The sequence below is a fragment of the Lissotriton vulgaris genome, chromosome 11, assembly GCF_964263255.1.
Source record: "Lissotriton vulgaris chromosome 11, aLisVul1.2, whole genome shotgun sequence".
NCBI classification, from domain to species: domain Eukaryota; kingdom Metazoa; phylum Chordata; class Amphibia; order Caudata; family Salamandridae; genus Lissotriton; species Lissotriton vulgaris.
In genome coordinates this window covers 135,294,493-135,318,907 of record NC_141699.1, presented here as the reverse complement: position 1 = coordinate 135,318,907, position 24,415 = coordinate 135,294,493, and the positions used below count along the sequence as shown (strand labels likewise).

General features: G+C 46.4%; 1 protein-coding gene across 2 annotated transcripts in view; it reads left to right on the top strand.

Annotated features, from left to right (window-relative positions):
- GTF2H3 (general transcription factor IIH subunit 3) overlaps positions 1 to 24,415 on the top strand; it is a 140,620-nt gene that overhangs the window by 74,046 nt on the left and 42,159 nt on the right. For both annotated transcript variants that reach the window (XM_086942905.1, XM_086942906.1), the window contains exons 3-4: positions 5,556 to 5,662; positions 16,078 to 16,244. In XM_086942905.1, the coding sequence (XP_086799031.1) occupies positions 5,556 to 5,662; positions 16,078 to 16,244 (274 nt within the window). The remainder of the gene's footprint in view (positions 1 to 5,555; positions 5,663 to 16,077; positions 16,245 to 24,415) is intronic.

Here is a 24,415-nt window from a genome sequence, read left to right as displayed (position 1 = left end):
TGACAATGGGGGATGGGGCAGCAAGCTGACCATGGAGGGTGGCTGGCAGGACTGGGGAAGCACACGGACTGCAGGGGGCTGGGGGGAGCAGATGGACAAGGGAGCGGTGGGAAAGCAAGAACTGCAAGGGAAGGTGGGCGGGAAGGAAAGTAGAACAGCAACAGAGGAAATGTGAGAAAGAGAAACATGGAGTCGATAGAATCACATAAGTGAGATGGCTGGAAAACCCACACACACTCATAGAGTGCTTAAACAAATGGAAAAAAGTAGGGTCTGAAAATGAGCGGTGGAAGGACATATGTGATGCCTCCATGCTCCAGGGGAGGGACAAATTCAAGAAGTGTATGGAAGCTGACGAATAGGAAGCAACAATGAAAGAATGAAGCCAACCTATGGTAAGCAATGGGTGGGCAACAGATAGCTTAGATGAGACTTCAAAGTACTACTAAATAAAAGTTAAAAAAAAAAAAGATTACTTTTGACAGACATGTTAGCTTCATATTCCGGAAAGCAGTTAATCTTGGTCTTTTGTCAATACATTTGAAAAGGAAGTCCAGCGGCCACACTACAGCCAGTAGCTGATCACACAAGATGATATGCTGTACAGCATATCACATTCCAGCATACTTTCCAACATTCTATGACTAGGGGGCCAATTACGATGTTGGTCGGAAAGGCTCCGAACGGCATTTGTTTTGTCCGAATCCGATTCGGAACCTGCGTTTAACAATGTTCTCGGTTGGAAAGGAACCCGTTAGCTCATTCTGAATCGGTTCCGACCGGCATTCGGAGACTCAGAGTCGGTCGGGCCGACTCGTACAGCTCTATGGGCCGCGTTTTCGCCCGAGTGATTGTTGGACCCGGCCTCGTGGCGTGGTCCGACCCCTCCCGCATGGCGGGTCCCGGACTACCGCTACCCCTGTTCCCCGGACAAGAGCCGCACCTTCCGCCTCTCCGGGCTGCCCCCAGCTCTTCCCCGACGGAACTCAAACTCATATCCGCAACCTTCTCGGCTGGCCCGGACCCTTTTCCCGGACCACCGTCTCCGGCCCAGCCGCCATTTTGGACCCTCCACGACCAGGCCTCGTAGCCTTGGGTCGACCTCAGCCTCAGGCCCAGCCAAGCCCCGACATCGAGGCACCACCATCCACCCAGGGGGTAAAGAGACCACTTGGCGAGTTAATGGGAGAAGGAGTTTCGATGGGCCCTCATCCGCCTGGTTTTGATCGCCCCCGGCCTCCCTGGGCGCTGGCTCCATCCCCCTGCTGGGTGTCTGGACTCACTCATCCCGGACCCCCCGACCTCCAAGTGCGAGGGTCCGGACATCAAAGGGCGCCAGACCTATAACTGGGGCAGCTCCAGAGCAGGAAGGCAGTTGTATCCTGGAGTCGAGAGACACCGAGACAAACTCATCCTTGGAGGCCTGCTGGCGCTGCCGCGGCTCCTCTTCGTGAACCATCCTTGAAGGCCTGCTGGCGCTGCCGCGGCTCTACTTCGTGAACTATCCTTGAAGGCCTGCTGGCGCTACCGCGGCTCATCTTCGTGAACCATCCTTGAAGGCCTGCTGGCGCTGCCGCGGCCCACCTTCGTGAACTATCTTTGAAGGCATGCTGGCGCTGCCGCGGCTTATCTTCGTGAATCATCCGTGAAGGCCTGCTGGCGCTGCCGCGGCCCCTACCAGAGAACCCTCCAGCTCGAGGATTGAGAGCTGTCCGCCCGATACCCCTGTACCAGACCGGTACCAAGACTGTCCCTCTACCCCCTTCCCACAGAGACTAGAATTGAAGGGATCCCAGTATCCTGTTCCTTCTGTATCGTTACGATAACCTGCCTAAAGAATACTGATAAAAGGGTTGAGAACCTATCTTTGTGTGGTGTCCATTTGTGGGGGGGGGGGGTGGTTGCTCGTCTGTACGATCCGAGGAGAGGACCCTCGCCAGGAGGTCTCTCCCCCTTGCTCGGCCGACCCTCAGGTTTCCCGTCTAACAGTGATTATGATGTTGGATTCGGACAGCTGTTTTGAATCGGTTTGTCCAACACGGATCGGGTGTCGTTATTAGAGTTTGGGGGCCTGTAGCAGCACCCCCTTTTTAGGTCGAGCCTAGAGCAGCTCATGTGCTGATTGCTCGACTTTTAGTAAAGGGGTAAAAAAAAGTGCTACCAGATGCTGCCATGGCCGGCCTAGAGCTTGAGTGCATGTGCTCGTGGGCGTGCACTTTGCGTGCCTCTCTCCGCGCTTCAATTCCCTCCCCCACCACAGATCTCGTTACTCTGCTGGCCTCATTAAGTGCATCGCAATTGCGATCACTTTCGCACACACATCCCGGGCTTCTCTTGCGTTTCTTCCCCCACTGTTCTTCCTTTAATTGATTGACACTGAGCACTTCCAGTGCGGCACGCTGCAATGCCACACTTTCTTTTTATTTTTACATTGACATCAGCACTTCCAGCGTGGCACACCGCTCTTTATGAGTATGGCGGCCATGCCTTTCTTTTGTTCTGCACGGCATCAGTCGCCCAAATCCATTTTGATTAATTTAGAAGAGACTTTAACATTCAGGGCTGTGCCCGTTTCACGAGCGTTGTGCTTTTTTTGGAAAATTCAGTTTAGTACACTGCAGCAATGCACAGAAGGACTTTCAAACAAAACCACTTATGGTACAAAGCTGTGTATGGTGGAGTGAACCGAGTTGGTGCGAACCCATGCGGGAGGGAGTAGCTGTTCATTCTCCCTGAACTCAGTGATGTTTTCAGAAGGTGCCTCTCAGCACTTAAGCCTGCCAAGTGAAGCGGCATTGAGGGAAAGAACTCACCTCGCAGCCAAATGCTCAGCTTGTTTACCACATTAATGACCGGGCATATTTCAGCAAACAGGCCAGGGGGGTTTTCCGGGCTGACTGTCTCATTCTGGAACCAGCCTGAGCTGGTCGATGCCTCAGAGAACAAACAAACGCGGAGCCAGTCAAAATGTCACTAAGTTGAAATATAACCTTAGTGCCTATTTAATATTTCTAATGTAACTGAATGCTGACTGTTTTCGAGTGGAGTACTTTCCTGTTGCTTGATGGGAGCTCTTTCAAGGATCTGATGACTCAATGTCATACAAGGTTGCTAGTGACATCTGTGTGGGAACTGTGGGTCACCCGTTGTTAAGGGCCAGTTCAGCCTTTCATCCTCCTGAAGTCGCTGTGTCGAGTGCCATTACATTGGACAGTAATAGCTCTTGTTATTTATAGTGCCTAACAACAGAAGCATTACGCACCATATCAAATGAGTTTTTACTATTCCATTGTAAGTGTGCAGTTTTTTTTGTAAAAGAACGTTAGGCTTTTCATTGAGCAACTCTGTCAATCGGCATTTTTCAACAAAATTGAAAAATGCACATAAAAAACATGTAAATAAAATAAAAGATTTAGAATATCTTTAAAAGTTAAAAAAGTAACCAAAAAATATTATCATTAAATATGTAACACTTACTATGGCAGAACTTCCATTGTTTTTCTTTTGTTCACGTCTAGCAAAAGTTGGTTTACAACTTTGACTATTTAGCCACACTGAGTTGCAGTTATCAAAAAATTGTCGCACAAACTGTGAAACTAATGTTCTTTCAGGGAGTATTTAACGTACTGCCATCAGCCGAGCACACCACACAACAACACAATTACAGAACTAACAACACAAATGCAGCACATCTCTACATCACACTTCAACACACTATCATGTCTCCAACTCACACACCCATAATCTAAACTGCCTACTAGCACATACTACCTACCTTTACATCCTCGTACTGGGTGCAACTACACCTTACTCCTCCCTCCAAAATAACTCTCTCTTTCTCTTTCTTTCTCTTTCTCTCTCTTTCTCTCTCTTTCTCTCTCGTTCTCTCTCGTTCTCGCTCTCTCTCTCTCTCTCTCTCTCTCTCTCTCTCTCTCTCTCTCTCTCATAATATCTCTCACACAATTATTTCGCTCTCACACACACTAATCCAGCATTTATAATATTAGTTCAATTCATATCTTTCAACACACTTTCAATACCATAACTTTCAAATAATAGAAACAAACAAACATTCTCCTCTTCTTCTTTCACTATCTTCTACATACACAACCGCAGCCTCTTTATACATGTATAACATTTTCTCCCCTTCTATCTCTCGCTCTATTTAAACTACTTTGTCAACGGTTCATTCACCACTTCATACACAAAGTACCTATCCCTCTCATTCTTACTTTCTATCTATTTTATACAACTTTCACCCCTATCTGTTAGCCATACCAAATATTTACAATGCACAAATACATTACACACCACACAATTACAACCTTACAATTCCACAACTAACAATTTAAATTCAAACCACATAATTCCACTACAAACAACTAAACACAAATAAAAAAAAAAGAATTTACAATGCCAAAAACGCAACCTTTCACAAATGCAAGACCGATTGCATTGCAAATGCTTGTTGCAATGGGAGCCTGTACTGTCAGTCCGAACACAGGCTCCCATTTAAGTTAATGGGAGTCCGACTAAACGGTGTTCGGAAACATTGTAATTAGTCGGTCGAACTCCCCGAATCCGATTTGGTCGGAAACCATTACGACACTGAGTCGGTCGGAATGCTTTCCGATCTACATCGTAATGAGGCCCTATGTTTTTATATAAAAAATAGAAGTGTAAGCCAGTTCCGTGGATTAATGTGCCTACTACAAAAACAAAACTTTCAGCCCATTAATTCAACTGAACTGATTCACAACTTCCTGAATGTATTTGAGTTGTTAACAGGCTAGGACTGGAATCAGTGTTCTCATTACAATGAACCGCATGCCCTGTGGCTGATTCTTCAACTCCTCATTTTCCTTCCATGTCCCCTCTCCACACAATCCTCCGTCCAGCCCAAGCACTACTAATCATAATGAAAGGAAGACTGCTGCAGGCAAGGGTGGCGCTTCGCTGTTGTATGACCAGATAAGAGATTTTCATTTGGATGCTAACAGTATGTAAAAATTAGGCTGGATTGAGAATGTGGGCCAAAACCCTAAATTACCTGTCTGTGGAAATTGATTGCTCTTATCTGGTGTGACATTTAATGGCAACTCAAAATGTGTTTTAGAATTAAGGTGTCTAGAAACTGATTGTTGATGTCTCAGGAACACATTAGCTGTAGAAAATTAAAATCAACAAAACTATCTGCATAAGCTGAAAGTCTACTACGGAGAACAGACTTTGAAAGAAGCAACATCTAACAAACTAAAATTGGAGAGTATTGCATTTAAGGATGTGTTCACCCAGTTCTGCGGCGTTAAATAAAACTACCATGTACTACTTGTGTTTGAATATACATTTTTACTTCATTTGTCCCTATTAACATGTTTTATTTGACCTCATTTATTTTCACTTGCATTTTATAAGTTTATAGATTTTATTTGAGATTATTTGTGTGGAATACCTTCAAAGTGTACCAAGACAGCCACTTCATTATTTTATCGAAATGCAGATGGTTTTATCTATCTTTTCACTGACCAAATTCATCCTGTTCCATGTTTCTACAGTTTACTTTATCAAAATGCATCGATGCTGTGATGGTGATGGGAAATTCTCATTTATTTATGAATCGCAGCAGCAAACTTGCTATAATCGCCAGCCACACAAATGAAAGGTATGATCTAAAATGAAACTATAGTCTGGTATTTTACAATTTTTTGAAATGCAGTCCATGGACATGAATTGAGAAGGACCCTAAAGAATGGACAGACCACTCTGTGGTGAACACTAAGACTTGTAAATAGGCGCTTTCTTGAACGTTACGTGATGTTTCTCTGGTCCCCCTACACATCCTTTTATGCATCCAAATGAACAGCAGTTTAAAGGTGCACAATACATGTGTCCTTGTGTGATATTCAGACAAGAAAGTATCTATTTATTACACCATTCCCTCTGTGTGGATTGGTAATGGTTCATTTTATCTCAGTAGAATAACCGGTGATATTGGTGTTCCTCCAACTTGTTTTTGCTTGTTATCTTTGTATTTCTATTAAAGCATAAGCATGCCTTTTAATCTTTGTCTTTTTTATTACTTTTTAAAGGATATGTAAAGCACAAATTACTTATTTACTTTTACCTCCTTCGTTGATTTTGTACTCCTTATCTACCACCCCAACTATATCAAACTGTTTTTTCTGCATGTAAGAACCCAGATGTATTCCTGTACTCTGTGGCTAAAAAGGTTCCTCGGGGGAGCAAGCACATTCATCCTTAACAAGCTATTAGTCCTTCAATATAAGGTTCTACTTTAATAGCAATAATTTTACCAACATAATCCACTTCTTAACCGTGCTAATCTTCAGATATTTGCAAACATTTTAACCGTATTGGGACTAAGTGCATAATTTCAGTCCTTTGTTAGTATTAAAGTAGTAATTCCCATTTTCTCCTGTATGTATTTTCTTGTCTGAGATTGTGTATTAATTTTTCCATAGCCAAAAATTGCCACAGTTTCTGAACACACTGTGAAATGTTTGGCGGTTCATTCTTTGTCCAGTGTATTGAAGTTAGAACATTTACTGCCCTACATTTGCAAGAAAGTTGCTGTATGTGGGAAATGAACGTTCTTAGTCTCTTTCCCAGCGTCACAGAAACACTATTTCTGGGTCTTCTGGGATCTCGAATCCCAGTACATCCTTGATTTGACTTGGAGTTTATTTGAAGTACAGGGTTAGTTTTAAGCATTCTTGTTTCTGTTTTGCATCTCCAGCATGAAAAGGAGTGGGGCTTCTGGGTGTATGCAATGAAGTTTCTCAGAAGTCATGTACCATTGAAAGAGTTGTTTGTAGGTCGTTTCTGTAGGTGTTAACATTTCCAAGTGTCTTGGAATGTCTCTCCATAACACTTTCCATTCTTTCTGTGGTCTCTGTCTGTAGAGGGATTGTTATCTCCATCCATGCTTGCATTAATTATTCCCAAGGATCTTGTGGATACCTGAGACCTTGCCTCTTGAACCTAGATGTATTATCAAAAATGTCTCTAATAGTGTCAGGTCTCTAGTATATGTGCCCTTGTTTGGCGGTAATAAGGACCAGTGCCTATGTTGCAATCTGTCTGTTTCTTGTATTTGAAATCTGGCCATGCCTATGTGAGGTTTTGTATTCAGGGTTTTTAAATTCATTACCTTCATATTGTCTCTCTTCTTCACTTGGATCTAATGTAACAGGACTTCTTTCACTGTGGCGATTTCATGAGACAACAAAACAGAGGCATGCTAACCTATCAAACCCTGTTTTTTTAACATGACAGCAAGCCAATCCGCTTTCACATCTATATTGGATTTAACAACTACACTACTTTAACTGGAACAACGTAGCACACAGAAAGACTGTCAGTAGATTAGAGCCTGCATGTCCCACAGCCAAGCATGGTTGCAGTGCCGCATGATCTGCCTCAACAGGCCTAAAAACGATCTTCTTCCCGGGCCTAGACAATGCTTGCCGTCAACATAGCACCGCAATTTTGTTTGACTCGTAAAGTTGGAAGCTCCTGTGAATTGTACTTTTACTATTTAAGTCTGCTACTCAACAAAATTGACTGTCACCTATGCCTTGCCATGACTAGGACATTTTATCGATTTTTATTTAGCGCACCTGAACCAGCCCTTGTGAGGGCTCATGTCACTCCAACAATGTTAACATGTCAAGAATTATATTAAGATAGGAAGAGGATTAGAAAATTTTGAACTCTACAGCAAGTATGAATGCGTTTCAGAGACTGACTTATAGCACTTAATCTAGGAATTGTCTGAAAAGATGATGATCCTTGAGCTGCTTATGGGAGAGAATGGACTCGCTGTTTTTAGGTTGGGAGTTAAAAGTTCAAGGCTGAAGTGGCTGTGCCAAAGAATTGTTTCAATGCTGTTGATATTTTGAATTCGTTAGGTTAAAGGAGAAGTGTTTAATGACATCTGGGATCACATCAGCCACCAGAGATGTTGAGTAGATCATGAAAATAGGTAAGGTTATTGTCTTGTATGGTTCTTTGCTCAAGGCAGCCAATTATAAAAGTAGCTCTTACTGAGAGGGTTAGCCATTGGAGGTTGTGAGGTATCGGAAAGAATCTAGTCTTATTTGTGTTCAGAGGGAACTCTCCTCGCAGCTGAATTTAGCTTTCAGTGGGACAATGAGGGTTTGGTGGGCTCTAGCGATACTGGCATTTCTAAAGTCTTGATTTGAGACAACTAAGGCATGGTCTGTGTTTTAAGATATTTGGGGAGACGAGGTGATCGATTTGATTAAGGTATGGGCAGGTTTAGCCACGTTGTTGATGTGCTGGATTAATGTCAGAGTTGAGCCCAAAGTAACAAATAAGTATTTGGCTGATGGAGTTGGTATTACTGAAAAACCCTCACATTTTAGAAAGTCCTAGAGTCTGGGATTGAATTTACTCTTGTGGCATTTTGAGACAAGTAAAAAATCCATTTAATACGGGTTTAGTAAACCGAAGTTCTTCTGCATCCAGAGTAGTGGTGGGAACTTGCAGGATCTTGGAGTGGAGATATGATGGTTGATGTTTTTAAGTATGGTTGGGTGTTGTCTGCTTATTGGAGAAGGAAGTCTGGATTTATTTAGGATCCGGCTTAATAGCTCCTTGTAGAGACTGAATATGTCAGTAGTAGAATTGAACCCCGAGGAACACCACAGATCCCTTTGGTGGTGATAGAAGTGCGATATCCAGTTTTCACTAATTGGGACCTGCTGTCAGGAATGATTTAATTTTATTAATATTAATACACAACAGGGTCTCTAATGGAGGAATTATCACTATCCACAGTACCACTCCAACATACAATTCTCACAAAAGGTAAAACAAGACAAAGGGCATTTGCTTTTTAAAGACGAGAACCCACCCTCACCCATAGGGTGACATGCTTCATCATTGGGCACTCTGCCCCTCACTCACATATCACATTGGAGTAGAAAACACCTCACGCTCCTCTTCTAAGGGAGAGTTGTAGCCCACACTGTGGACCTTGCGGGCACTGTGTGCAAGAGGGAACCCAATGATGAAGCATGTTACCCTATGGGTGAGTGAGGGTTCTCCTCTTTAAAAAGCAAATGCCCTTTGTCTTGTTTTAAGTTTACCTTTTTGTTTCTCTTTCCCTTATTCTTTAGCAACCATCCGGTTACCTTTTGTGAGAATTACAGGAAGGATTTAAACCATCTTAGGACCTTTTCATGAGAGAAAGCCTATGCAGTGGTCAAGTGTCTGAAGTAGTCTTCCATGATGAACTATGTTGAAGTGTAGCACTCAATGCATGAATAGCCTCTGTCCAGAACATGAGCTGAATTGTTCAGCACCTTCACGGTTGCCCTTTCGATGCTCAAGCCCGTCCCAAATCTTGATTGATAATTGGCTAGGAGGTGTTATTTAGATACAGTGATGTTTAGGTTGTTGGCCAATGCTTTTTTTGTATGACTTTCCCAACGTAAGGTAGATTGGACACCGGTCAATAATTTGATGCTCAAGTGGGATTGAGTTTGAGCTTTTTGATTGTGGATGTGATTTGGCTGGTCTTCAGGGCAGTTGGGACTAGACCTTTGATCTGGGAAGGCATTGATATCTTGAATGATATGAAAATAAATTGGCTTTAAATATCTTGGTTGGTATGGATCAACTAAAATGTTTGTGATTCTTTTTTTTTTTTTTTTTAAATTTTTGAAAACCTTTATTGCGCATGTTACAGAAAAACAAATACGGGCCTACAACCATCCGGCCGGCCACAGTACTTTTGAGCACAAGTGCTAGCAATACGGTTCCCCAACGGCATCAGGTGATATAGCAACAATTAATAACATTTACGCTGGAAAAGACATGTCGCCAGGGAGAAGGAGCAGTAAAGGTTAAATTTTTAAAGTTTTTTCCGATTAAATAGAAGTCAATGAAGGATAGGTGTAAAGGAGATCCGAGTCCGTACATTAGTTCCACATGAGTAGGCAGCAGGAATAATAGCAGCAATTACGTGAAGCACCCCATCAGAGTGGCAATACAGTAAAAAAACAAAGCGAACAACAGGAACCACGCTCGTGCCACTCCCAGCGCCACCCACTCCCAACCATCCTCTATCACAGACCCAGAAAGGAAAATAGTACGAGAAAGCGCAGGAAAGTGAGAGAAAAGGCCCATAGAAACTAAATAAGGAAAATAAAATCTACCCCCCCCCACCCTACACCAATGCGGAGGCTACGGCCTACCCCCCCCGACAATGTGCCTGTCGCCCCATAAAGAACCCGAAATGTAGTTCAAGTAAAGGAAGAGAAGAAAGGAAAAAAGAAGAAAAATAATAAAAATATTACTTTGAAATATAGAGAGTGAGAATAGGCCATTCTAATCTGCGACTCTCAAAAACTACAAGTGAAGCGGGAGGAGGAGCCAATCCAAACATTCCCAGCCCCCCAGTCAGAAACACAATCCCCACACAATTTGCGATTACTGAGAATCAGATATTAATACAAAAGCCGTTAGGGAAGGACATCATAACGTGTGCGACTTAAACAAGTGTGTACCACTTCCAATCCCGGTCCAACCAGCTAAGCAACCGACAGCATAGGAAGAACCTAGCCCTGACCCGACCTCGGACAGACCCCAAAATGAAGCGCAGGAAGAAGGCCCGCCCCCATCAAGACAAAGAACCAACATGGCCGGGGAGAAGAGCGAAGAATTAGGACACTCCAAACTCCGCTGTAAACAGGCGGAGCGTACCTGGAGGAGAGGATATAGGGAGCAGGATAAGGTAGCTTATAAAGCAGCCTTGCACAAATACAAGGCCCAGTTAAGAGCCGCAAAAGCCAAGTTCTTGGAAGATACTCTGGCGAAGGCCTCTAAGAAATCTCAGACCCTGTTCAGACTGGTCAAGACTCTGTCCGACCCACCTTGCATGGCGTCTACTATCCCGGCCTCACAGGCACTGTGCGATTCGCTGGCCCTTGCATTTGAGGAGAAAATCAGGACTATCCTGACTGGACTGAAAAATTCCGAAAAATCTGTAATAACCGCAGTCTCTCCTTTGGACCCGTTTGACAACATGGACTCCAATTGGGCACCCAACAAGGAAGGGATGCCTCAGCTGTCCAGCTTTCCCGTCCCCTCGTTAGAGGAATTTGTTATCCTGGCAAGCAGTGTATCGTCAGGATCACCGCTGGATCCCATGCCTCACAAGATCTGGAAGGCCTTTCAAGATGAGCTTTTCCCTCCGCTGCATTCCATCTGCTGTCAATCGTTGACCACAGCGTCAGTTCCAGACAGCTGGAAGTTGGCCATTGTAACACCTTTGTTGAAAAAGGCCTCTCTGGACCCTCTCTGTGCGGCCAATTACAGGCCAATCTCGCTATTACCATTTGCGATTAAAGTCCTTGAAAGATGGGTCACAAGAGCCTTATCCAACTTCCTAGAAACAAATCTGTGTCTGGATGCTGTACAATATGGCTTTAGGCCAGCGCACGGCACCGAGACAGCCTTGGTCACCGTGTTGGACGATCTGCGAACGCGAGTCGACAGGGGCAAGTCTGCATTTTTGGTGCTACTTGACATGTCGGCCGCGTTCGACACGGTGGACCATGAAGTTTTACTTGGCCGTCTTCGGAGCGCGGGAGTGTGTGGCCTGGCCCTAGACTGGCTCACGTCCTACTTGGGCAATCGACAACAAGCCGTGGCATTACCACCTTTTCGATCAGCCACTAGGCCGGTGAAACAGGGAGTCCCTCAAGGATCGGCAATCAGCCCGATCCTATTTAATATATATCTCCGTCCCTTGATAGCACTGATAAAGTCATTCGGCATATCCGTTGTCAACTATGCCGATGACACTCAGTTGATTTTCTCATTTGAGGGCTCAGAGACTATTTCAAGGGATGTCTTTCACCGTTGTATGGCAGCCACAGCAGCATGGCTGCGAGCCAATGCGTTGCAATTCAACGGATCAAAAACGGAGGTACTCCACTGCTCCTTGGACCGAACTCCCCGTACACTACCGGCTGATCTGGCCAGTGTCCATCGGTGGAGGCGGCAGAGTCAGCTCGCAACCTGGGAGTTCTATTCGAACCCAACTTGCAGCTTGATGCCTCCGTAAACAAAACGGCAGCAACATGCATGGGTCTGCTCTGTGCTTTACGGAAAATCCTGCCACTTCTTCCACGGGGCTCCAGAGCTGAGGTAGTGCGTAGTTCCATTCTCAGTAGGATCGACTACTGTAACGCACTACTTTTGGGTGCCCCGAAGATTCTGATCCTAAAGCTCCAAAGGATACAGAATATGGCCGCTAAACTGGCCTTGTCTCGACCACGGTCCGCCTCTTCATCGGTAGCTTTGGCCGATCTACATTGGCTTCCAGTCCAGCAGAGAATTGCGTTTAAGGCTCTCTGCCTTGTCTTTAGGGCCCTGCATGGACTGGGACCAATACCTCTTCAGACCCTCTTCCTCTGGTATCAGGCAGCCAGACCTTTAAGATCATCTTCGGCGTTCTTGGTAAAAGTCCCTAAAATTAACAGAACGAGAATGGGTGGTCGTGCTTTCAGTTTTGCGGCTGCCACGATGTGGAACACCCTCCCCCTGGCATTAAGGAGCTGCCCTGATCTGCTCACCTTCAAAAAGAGCCTCAAAACTTATCTGTTTCCCAGAGTAATGTAGCTGCTTTAATAGATGCACGGTTCGGTCTCAGCGCCAGGATACCCTTGGGGGTGACAGTTGCGCTTAATAAGCAATAAATACATAAATACATGGCCGCATATCGAAGGAGAGTAAACCAGTCACACAAAATGGCCATTGAACGTCACCAGTAAATCCTTTGTCCTTCACAATTAAGTTCCATGGGCCATCGGGGAAATGTGGGGTCTCCGGAGCGCAGAATGAAGGCAACAATGGGAAATCCTCTGAGGGGGCCAGCTGTTGCAAGTCCCGGGCATGAGGCAGTAACACTGTTGCAGGCGGCAGAGTGGCAAGTCCCGGAGACAAGGGAAACAAAGTATCACAGGCTAATACACTGGTCGGCCGGTGGCAGGCGTCCGTAGAGGCAGAGACGATCACGTCTTCACTGCCAGGAAAGAAAGGCACTGCATCCCCCTTAGGTTCAGATGAAGATAGACCCAGAAGTGGCTGGCCCTCCACATTACGATCCCTCCGTAGATCAGACGCCATTGTATCGAGGCAATCACCCAGCGCTCGAAAACCCGCACGCATTTCCGTCCTAAAGTCAGATAGGGCGGCCAGGATAGTTTCGTAGGAGAGCGGTGGTTGGAGCCTCTCGCATTCATGTTCCCGGAAAGGAACGAGCAAACTGGCCCCCAGTGCTCGTCGGGCGACATATCCAGCAGACAGGGACGGGTGCTCGCCCCCAGTCTCTGAGGCAATAGACCCCATCCTGATGATCGAGACACAGAGCAAACTGCAAGGCGAGTGCAGCGCGATCCGTCAACAGCACAAGGCTCCAAGCCCGTAAAATCGATGAAGGTCGGGCTGTCGAAACTGAGGACTGCAGCGCTACAAGCCGTCGCACCGAGCCATGGGAGCAGGCATCCAACGTCTTCCCAACATGGCCGTGTGCTCCTTCTCTCTCGCCACTCGCCTCAAACAAAGACGCGTTGCTTGCAAAGCGTCTTGAGGGGTACTGGACCACAGGGCGCTGATCGCGGCGTTCCACAGCAGGCAGCACAACCAGGAGTCTGACTCGGGGGGGAGATTGCCACCCTCTCAGTGTCAGCGGATCGCGGGCAAAACGGCCGCCCCTCAGCCTCCCAAACTCGGGGACGGTCGGTGGCGTAGTCCCGGGGCCAGGGCTCAAAGTCATCTATCACTTATCTCCGGCTGCCGGGTGAGCTGAGAGGCCCGGGAAAGATGAAATAAGTCAGCACAACGTAGCGCGCATTCCGCTGCCAAAAATAACAGGATAGGATGCAGGATACCGGTGCAGAGGAAAGGTAGCTGCCGGAGCCGGGAGCCTACACGTCTTCACCAGTCGCCATCTTGGCTCCTCCCCCAATGTTTGTGATTCTTAGGTCTTTCTGAGAGTTGCTAATTCCTGAGTTGTGGTGGGTGGAAATGTGTACTAACTGTGAGAATATTTTCTAGGAATAGGAGCGTATAGCACAGCTTTTTGGTTTTACCTGCACAGTGCTTTTGAAATCTCTTGTAAACAAAACAAAACCTTAAAACCGGATTCGTTCCAGCCCATTACTCACCATTACTTGGCTTCTCCCTCAATCTTGTTTCCTTGCGTCTTATTGGTCTGTGCCTCCTCCCCGTCTTCTTCTTCCTCCTGGGGCTTCGTGTGTGTCCCTGTCGTGGAGCATGGACCAAGTACAGCTTCTTGTCTGTGCCCAGTGTCCTTCCATTAGCCTTAGACTCCTGGAGGTTTTTTTTTTACTTGTACATGCAGTCTTACAGTGTTCATGTGTCTGCAGTCACTCTGCCTCACCCATGCCCTCCTCCTGCAGTTACTACTTCCTTGTGTTGCTTCTCCCTGCCCCGCTCCTGTTGTCTGTTGTTTCCCCACTGCCTCTGCACCGCCTCTCCCTTGTTGCCCTTACCCTCCTCTAACTATCTGCTGCTGTGCAACATGTAAAAAAAATAGTCCATACTTGTGTCAGAGTTGTTTCTTATCAATTGAATTTTCTTTGTGACTTATTTGAAGAATTCTTTACATATCTGCTGTGTAAGCATCATAATGTTCAGGGTGAGGGGCTCAGACTTTTTCATATACTGGAACAGTGAGCAAGGTGGTATTGGCAGAGGACGCTATTTGATCTTGGATATAAGTAGACTTAGTACAGAGGTTGACCTATTTGTATTCTTTTATTAGTTTTCGGAGTATTGATAATAATTAGGGCAGTATTGGCCTTCTCCATTCAATTTCCACAACCTGAGCCTCCTTCTAGCTTAGGTTGAGGATTTGAAGAACCAAGGTAGTCTGTGATCATTTTTTAACTGCTGAGGCACAAGTTTGTCTACAGGAGCTGTAATGATGTTCTCATAGTTACAAGTCACATTTAAGATGTTTTTGTAAGGATCAAGGTGCTTGATTTTTGGGAGCGCCATGCTCTTGTAGGGCAGATGAAATGAACATTTTCAGTGGATGAGTGAATCTTCTGGCTTTGATTTCAGTGGATGAGTGAAACTTCTGGCTTTGAGTGGCTTTGCTACATGTTGATTGAAATTAATGATAAGGAGAAATGGGCCACTGATCAGACTAGTCTATGTAGATGGGGGGGGGGGGGGGGGGGATCAGACTCACTTGGAGTAATTGAATAGGAGTTTGTGTGTGTTGCCTTCAGTGAGTGGGGAAAGTTACCAGTTGCTGGATGTTATGTGATAAGTTTGTTTAGTGCTAGAAAGTCTTTACTATTTGTATTACCCCAATCAACGTTGAAATTGTCATGAAACATAGCTGTTCTACCTAGACCCAAAATAAAGAAAGAAGGTCTGCCTAATCCACAAAGCTTGGCATGGAAGAGCATTGGACTACCTTACAAGCTGGCTTGCCCATGCCAACCGAGTTGGTTCAGGGCGGTTGGCCTCCCTGAACCTGTTATCTCATGATACGTTTGCATATAAGACTTGCCTTTTAGAACTCCACCCTATTCTGTCTAAGACTGTAAGTCAACATTAAAAAATGATACAAAAGTCGTCAGACCCAGTAGTTGTAGATAGTCTGTGGCCACTAGTCATTATTACGCCTCAAGACATGTTACGTGAACCATTTGTCATGGTAAGCCCCACTTTTGCCACTTCCTCTGCAAAGTGGTGTGAATTGTATTCAAGAATCTTAAATGCAACAAAAATGTATTATTGGATTCAATTAAAATAAACTCAAAATAGAAATCACCACACATCCTAAACCAGTTCTTTAAAGGCACAATTTGTTGTTCCATTAGGCGTTTGAATCTGTGTGAAAATCAAGGACTGATATTAATGTACTTTAAACAAGACCTGTAAGATGGAAAGGACTCAGAAAACATAAGGATCAAGTCTCTTGATGTTCTATGTAATTCATGTGAAAAGCAGCAATTTTACTGTTTTTGTTATTTCTTATTACAGCCGCTTTCTCTATCCTGGTAAACACTGGAAGAGTGGGGATATACTAGGAGATTCTGCAAATGACTTCCTTGAGTCTGATTGTTCTGGGAGCAAAGATGGAAAATATGAATTATTGAGCATTGCAAATGAGATCGTCATGGAAGATGTGAAAGATCTAATGACAAAAAGTAAGAATCTGAGGTCCTTTAACAGATCTGAAAGCTATATTTGGTGTAGGGCTCATTAACCAGTAGGATCTGCCTATTAAATGTATTTAGACATGTAATTTCAAAGCTTTGATACTCCAGACAGGATATCAGATTTTACGTGGGTGGCAGATATACCTCGATTAATCCTGAAAGGGGGGAGGAGCGGCATGACTGTTTGTTAGCGTCCTTTTCAACTTGTGATGTGGACCAGGCTGAATGGCTTTGTCTTTGAGAAGGCATAGATTATTTTTGTAATCAAAAGCATTACTCTGTCTTCAGTTTGATTCACTCCTTTCTTGTGGGAGGCAGTTCATGCACCTAATATGCTTTCATTTGATTAATGTATACATATAAACTTAAAAATTCTCTTTTCTTAATATTTACTATTTTGAATTTCATGCTACGTACCAATGTTTGTGCAACTCTACTATACCAGTGACTAGTATAGCCACAAAGGGTTGCATTACGCACATAGAGAAGCATAACTATACTATTTATTCATTGGTCAGATTCCTGCACCATCCTTTCACAATCTTTGCTTTCTGGGAATGCTGTTGGACATTCATCCTGTTGTGCTGCCAGACTACGCCTCAGGTCCTGGTAGCGACTCAGGAGCACTGAGCAAATCTGAAGCTGGGCCTGCATTTGCTGCCTAATGTCCTGAAGACAGAGTAGAAAGATTGCAAATGATGGTCAAAGGCTCCATAAGTGCTCTGGTTCACCTATGGTAGTGCAGGTCAAGGACTTGGGGTTTGCAGGAGACAACTTGAGGTTGCAATCAAATGCGCAATAAAAGAGTTATTAACAGGGTTAATACTTAGTAACAGAAATACCTTTGTTAGTACATAACCCAATTAATATATAGTGCAAGTAAGGCAGAAATAAGAATACTAAATGTCTCTAGGTATAACCCTATCTAAGTTATGACTCTGGACAGTTTAGGTTGTACTGGCAGCTACAAGCAGTAGGTAACAATAGGAACAATATTATATCTGCCAATGTTATCCAATTGAAAGTGGCACAAGGGGGTTTATTGTACGTACATCAGCAGATTGGAAATCATCTTCCGGCTCAAGGAGAAAGTGTACGTTCAAAGGGGCATTGCACACATGGGAAGGCTTTGAGGCACACAGTGATATGTAGGGACATTGGGCAATGAATCTCTACTCCTACTGCAAGGAGGAATACGGTTCTGTACTATGGGTCTCTGATTCAGACTTTTGTGCAGGAAGATGGCACTGCCTCACCCAAGGAGCTCATGAGCTGAATGGAGGATTGTTTGGGGACTAGACTTCAATTCATGACTGCTTGTAGGTTTAAACTCATATCAGGTTTTGTTGGACTGGAAATCACCCCAGTAAGGTGGAGTGGTGTGGCTCACTGGTTAGAGGCGGCAGACCCGGAAGCAGATAACAGCCCGGGACCAGGGTTCAATTCCCGACGCGGCAGGGTCGTGGACCAGGGTCAACGGACTTGATAATTCTCGCCTCGGTGCCTACTCTAACCAGGGATCACACTCGGCAACTCTGGGCATTAAGCTTGCCTCATCTCTACAACGGCCCCCCACAGACGCCAGGGAGGCCTGGCTCCACCTTGGAGATACCCAGAAGGGACCATCTCACAGGGAAAGCCAGGACGGGTTCCCCAGCGGTCTTCAGCGCCAGGACACCCCGAGATGGGGTAACAGTGCGCTTTACAAGTATCATTACATTATCATTTTTTTAAGGTATTCTTACTGCACCTTTATTTCTGGTGATGAACCTAAACCACAAATCTCTGTTGGCCTTGGACATCAGGGTGTATTAGCAAGACCTGGCAGAAGGCTCCCCTAGCTTGTTGGTGATGCATCCAGCAATCCTTATTCCTTGTTTGCTCCAGGAGCCCATCCTAGGTTACAGCACCCAGACAGTCGGGGAAGCCATGGTTTCCTGGCAAATGAGCTAGTAGCCATAAAATCTTGAAGAGTAAGTTTCACAAGCCACTGGCCATGTGGTCCCTCCCAATAATCCCACCTAACAACAGGGGTGTGAGAGAAGATTGGGAGCAGACCGCATGGTCCCTGATATGTCCAGGAACGCTCTCTCCTGAAGAAAATCTGCGTGGTCAAACAGCCCTGACCAAGTCCAGTTATTTTAAGTTCACTTACATGTAAATACGCTGATTGCAATGGTTTTAATTAACTGAGCAATAAAGAATTACTTGCAGTTATTAGGTCTCCCCTACGCAGCGCGCATGCACTGCATAGGAAAAAGACCTTTAGCAATGGAGACGGTTTTGAGGCCAAAAACGTGCACGCGTTGCATAACTTCCAATGGCAACGCGTGCACGTTTGGCGATTCCCATGCAGGAGCGAGCTTTCAAACCATATGTTTGTAATTAACTCGCTCGCTCCTGCAGGCCCCCTCCCCCTGCTGCCGCGCGTGCTTGTGCTTGTTTAAAGCATGTTGCTGCTGGCTGGCATGCTTGCCAATCCCTGGGCCCCTCTGCTGCGACCAGGCAGTCCTTAGCGAAGGTTGCGCCGCTGTTGTGCCTTGCTGTGGCGGAAGGAACAGCTATTCTTGTGCTCCTCACTTCAATCTGCACTATCAAACCCTTTCTTGCTGCTGCTGTGGCCGATTCTAGGCTAAAATTATGTTTGTGGGGTCCACTACTTGTGCTGAGTGGGCCTTGCCTCTTTAAGAGGGCTTTGTCCTGCTAGCCCCGCCTTCAGTACTCCAAGTGCCCGCACCCACTCTTCGAGCTGTCTGCCTGCAGGCCTGCACCAAACTTGAGAGTTCAAGGCATTTGGAGGAGGGTAGCTTGCAGGCACATCTCCCCCAATCACCGAGGAGGCCCCCGCTCTGCCTCTTGCCCCTCGAGGATCTGAGCTCTGCTCGCTAGACAGATGCCGGTACGCCTCCTGCTTTCTTCCTTGGTAAGGTTTACAGGCAGAAAGCAGTTGCAGCAGCTGTCTAAGGTGCTGAGATCCAGGACTACCATAAAGTTAGGGAACTGCAAATAATTTCCTGTGTAGTTTGTTACAACTTGGCCCTGGGACTCCAATACTCCCCCCTGTATGCAGAGCTGGGTATACGACCTGTATCATATATAGCTGTCTAAATATCTGCTCCCTATCTGATCAATTCCTTTACTCAGACAACCCCATTTCGCCCCGTGACTAAACCCCCACTCTGTGTCTTCCCTAACTGCCTAGGTTAGTGGCCCCCCACCACTTCCCTTGGCGCACTCTGCCTCGCTCAAACCTTACTCCCTTTGCGCTGTGCCTTCACCAGAGTATGCCTTCACCCCTGAATACCGTCTTATACGCTTCCCATAGAACCTCCGAGGAACGCACCGAGTTCACATTCTCAGTAAAATACTGTGTTGTCACTGTTTTAAGAGCCTTACGAACCTGGGGGATCTTTAGGTATGCAGCGTGTATAGGGAATATTCGCCTGCGTGCCTTCTCGTGGGTGGATATCGTCAGAGTTATCAGGGAGTGATCAGAGATTCCCCTAGGGTGAATTTCTACGGTATCTATGTGTTGGGTGCTGTTGCCGAGGGTCAGGAAGTGGTCAATTCTCGACACGCTTCCATGCACTGCGGAGTGGAAGGTGAATTGCTGGGACTGGGGGTGGGAACGCCGCCATATGTCAATTAGACCCATGGCTGACATAAAGCGTTGGAAGTGGGAAGGTCCCCCTGTGGGGGCCCCTGCCGGGAATCTATCCAGCTGAGCGTCCACAATGGCGTTGAAGTCACCCCCCAGAATCACATCTCCCTCGGGAAGGGCTAGCAAAAATTCAGCTAGTTTCGGGAGCTGCACCGAGTGGAGCGCTGGGGGAATGTATACTGAAACCAGATTGAGGAGCCTACCCTCCCACTGCCCCTGCACTGTCGCGAAGCACCCTTGATCATCAGTCTTAGTCTGTAGTGGAATGAACTGTGAGACTTTCTGTAGTAGGATACCGGTTCCCCTAGATCCAGACGTAAATTCTGAGTGGACTAACATTTTATACCCTTTCCTATCCATGGCCTTGGTAGCCCCTCCCGTTAGATGCGTCTCTTGTAGCAGTGCTATAGTGGGTTTCTGTCTTTTCAGTGTGGTCAGCACTAGTCCCCGTTTGATCTTATCCCCTAACCCTCGCACATTCCATGTCATTAGCCGTAAGGGCGAGCCCTGCGAATTCGGGTCTATGGAGAAGTGTGGCTCAGGGGTTAGAGGCGGCAGACCTGGAGCTTGAGTTCGGCCCTGGACCAGGGTTCAATTCCCCGCCTCGGCGGGTCTTGGGCTCAAAATTCCACGGACTCGATAATTCTCGTTCCGGTGCCTTCTCGACTCACGGGTTCACACTCTGCGACTCTGGGCAATAGCTTGCTTAATCTCCACAACGGCCCCTCGCGGCGGGATGCCTGGCTTTCATCTTGTGGATACCCTGCCGGGGTATCTCACAGGGGAATACCAGGACGGGTTCCCTAAGCAAGCGCATAGATGCCTGCGATGTGGGCGATTTGCGCTATATAAATACATGTACATTTACAGCCAGTGTACTACCAAATCCCAGCCATCCCCCACCGGGGCAGGGGGCAAACACCCCCGCTGCAAGCACCCCACGGTCCAACGCTGCACTGCACACTCCCAAATCCACAAACCACTAGGCCATTGCCCCTCCATCCCTTTCGACCCGCAGCATCTCTAGGACTCTCCCACAACCCCTTCCCCAACCCCCCCATCCCCCGCCCAAGTTGGTGCAGCCTCTGACCCCATGCATTCCCTGTCTTCACCGCCCGGACATCGGCAATTACCGCGGCCAAACCTCACTCGCAACCCCACCAAACCTGTTATACCCAGCAAACCAAAACCATGGCCGCCATGTCCATCTCGTAGACTGCATTCCAATCATGCCTGCAACATAAGGCACCCCGTGTATTGTCGGAATATCTCCAACCCCATATCCGCACAGCCAGCAACCCCCCAGTTCTCTCCATCTGGAAAAACTTTCCCTCCCCTGGACGACCCCTCCCCCCCCCCCCCACAAACCCCCAGTCACCTTGTCTGCCCCTGGCGCCCAGGCTGTCATCAACTCCCAAATCCTCCAAACCCCATTGTGCCAGACCCAGAACCAATATCCCAATAGCTCCATGCCTACCCCCACCGTCCTGCGCAAGCGAAGGCACTCTGAGCCATCCGCCACCCCTCCAGCACACATTCCCGTTCATCTAATTGTTCCTTTGAACCGTCACTGATAAGGACGTGCTGATCTCAAGAAAAACGACCCCCTCCCCTTTTGCCGCACCCTCCGCACTCCCGGCCCCAGCAACCCCACCCGCCGGCTGCCCCACGCATCTCCCCAACCCGCTCTCTCCTTTATCCACCGCACTGCAGCCCACCCAAGACACCCCCCCCCCCCCCCACCTCTTCTCCTGACAAAATTCCCAGGAGAAAGAGGGCCTTGTTCCCAGTGCCCACCTGTAAATACCGCTTCCTCCCTACCAAATTCCTAACCCTAGATTTACGGCTGAGGTGTCCCAGCCCTATTAACTGGTGGTCCCGCTCTTCCTTCCCTTATCTCTAACCAATCCTGTACCTTGGCATTCGGGCTCTGCTCCCTGGGGGTGGCCTCCAGCCACTATCCTCCTCCCCCTGGGGAGTGGAGGGCCGAACCAAGGGGCAAAATATCTGCCATATATTGGATCTATTCTAACTAGAAACCACCTGGCAACTGTGTACGTCCAGTCTGCCATGGAAACATTAGTTATAGAACGCAAAGAAAGCTACATTTGGGGGGAGCGCACAAGCAAAGTGCTTGACGATATAGGCCTGGACCATCTCTGGCATGCTCAAAGCACTGCAGCTGTTATGGATGCCTTCGGGCATCTGCAATTCACTGTTCGCAGCAATATCAGTCATTTAACTGTCAACTATTTTGAGCATTATATCTGTAGCCAAGCCCCATATTGAGACTAGCTACAACCAGAAATGAAATGCACTTTCTACATAAGAGTATAGATTAGCACATTTCCCAACCAGAGTTTATCAATCTAAATGGGTCACACACTTGTCTCATGATTGCACATGCACTTTAGGGGGCAAAGACACAATATACATTTTTTGCACGAAAACATCTAATCCAAGGTGGAGACCTCTGTTGTACCTATGCCCTGGCGGGAATTAGATTTGTCACTAATTAGGAATAACCTCTTTCCATGATGCCTTATTACAGTGCTATAGGACAGATGATATTGATATTAGGGGCTAGGCTGCTGATCTTTCCTGTCAGTAACTATTATCACCTGGAGCCAATGACTTCCGTTAAGTCACACGTCTGAACAGCATTCAGGGCCCATAGGCCCATAGGAATGAATGGGGAGTTATTCCTTGTTTGCGATTTAGCAATTTGCTAATCGTAAATAAGGATGCGATTTCAAGGGTGCTAGGGGTGTCCAAAGGACACCCTGTAGCACCCCTGAAAGGTAATCTACATTGGTGTTGGGCAACACATGTCCAAAGGACATGTGTGTGTGCAACATGCAACTTCGAAAAATTCTTTTAAAAGCATTTTTCTAAGTTTTTGTTATGTACCACGAGGTTTGACCTCGCGGTAAATAGCGGCCCGAAATTGCAAATTAGCAATTTGAAAATGGATGATGAATTGCATTTAAGGAATCTCAAATAGAGATTCCTTAAATGTAATTCCTCGCTAATTAGCGAATTCGCTTTTACCGATTTTTGCATTTGGGATGATGAATCCCAAATGCAATAATTGCGCTCGCAAAGGGCCAGATTCTGAGTATCTGGCCCTTTGCGAGCGCAATTCAGCATCATGAATCTGGCCGCTAGTGTGGTGAATGACATTTTAAAAACGTTTCTTGACGCCTGGGTCGCTAAATATTAGGCAAGCATCTGATGTGCATTTCTTCTGGCTGTCGACCAACTTCCATGCTGGGATAATGAGACTGGCTTGAGACTGATAGTCATACCTGTTGCCACACCAGGTGGCTTTTGCTTTTGAGCTTCTTTGTGTGGATAAATTAAGAAGGGTCTACCATTGTTCATTATTTTTTTTACTTTTTGGGCCCCTGGCAATGCTTGTTGAATAAACAGGGAGGAACTTCTACAGTGTGCAGACTGTTGGCTACAATCGTGTTGTTTACTCCTGATAATGAAAAGAGTCTCCTTGTAGTACTACAACTATTATTCCTCTATTGGCAGGACAGACTAGGAGATTGTTTTGGTGTTGGAGTTGTAGGCGTGCGTCTGGTGGTAGGTGTTTTCTTGCCAACTTTTGTTTACCAAAGCCCCAATTGTGTTGTCGTGACATTAATACTAAGAACTCCTGCAGGGTGGGGAATTGACAGGATGGTGTGTCAGTTCTCAAAAAACTAATTCTGGTTGATTTTACCTCCCTTTCTAGCTTTTAGATTATTTAGTGTGTATTTTTGAATTCTAAGGTGCTTATATATATTTCTGTGTTATGATTTTGGTTGAGTATATATTCAGATCGAGTTCCCTATCTATCGTCTTCCACTCCAGTAGCTGATAGGATGGGTAAGAAAAAAGCTTTAGATAGCAGCCCTACATCAGTACCCCCAGCTGAAACCACTTCTATAGATAGGATGCTCCATAGGTCATTGGGGGTACTCAGCATGGAGGTACTACTCACAGAATGGCGACTATCCCTACAGGCAGGGCAATTCCTAGGGGTGAGCCCCCACCCCCGTCGGTCTGTAACACCCAATAGGAGGTACTGACTTCTCCATACAGCTACACTCACCCTGAACTGAAAGTAAATTTGGCATGTAACCCGGGCTCTCGTGTAATAGTCCAGTCAAAAAGAAGTCTCTGACAGCAAAGCGAGTTAGGCGTCCACCACAGCAACCTACTATGGCTGCCACTCTAACATCTAGTTGGACTAAATGTTCTGTTGAGGCCTCCTGTGGCGACTTCCACAAACAACGGGTGGTATGGCAGGTGGAGGGAATGTGGGAGGGGGAGCGTGGGGGTGGGGGTGTGTGTGTGTTTGTAATAATATATATATTGAAAAAATAAGAACTTACCTGAAGCCGCCAGCCGACTCTCGCAACATGCCTCCTGTCCGCTTCCTACTCCCAGCATCCCTTGCGACAGACGCCCATCTAATCCCCGTGCTGCTCTCATGGTATGAGAGCAG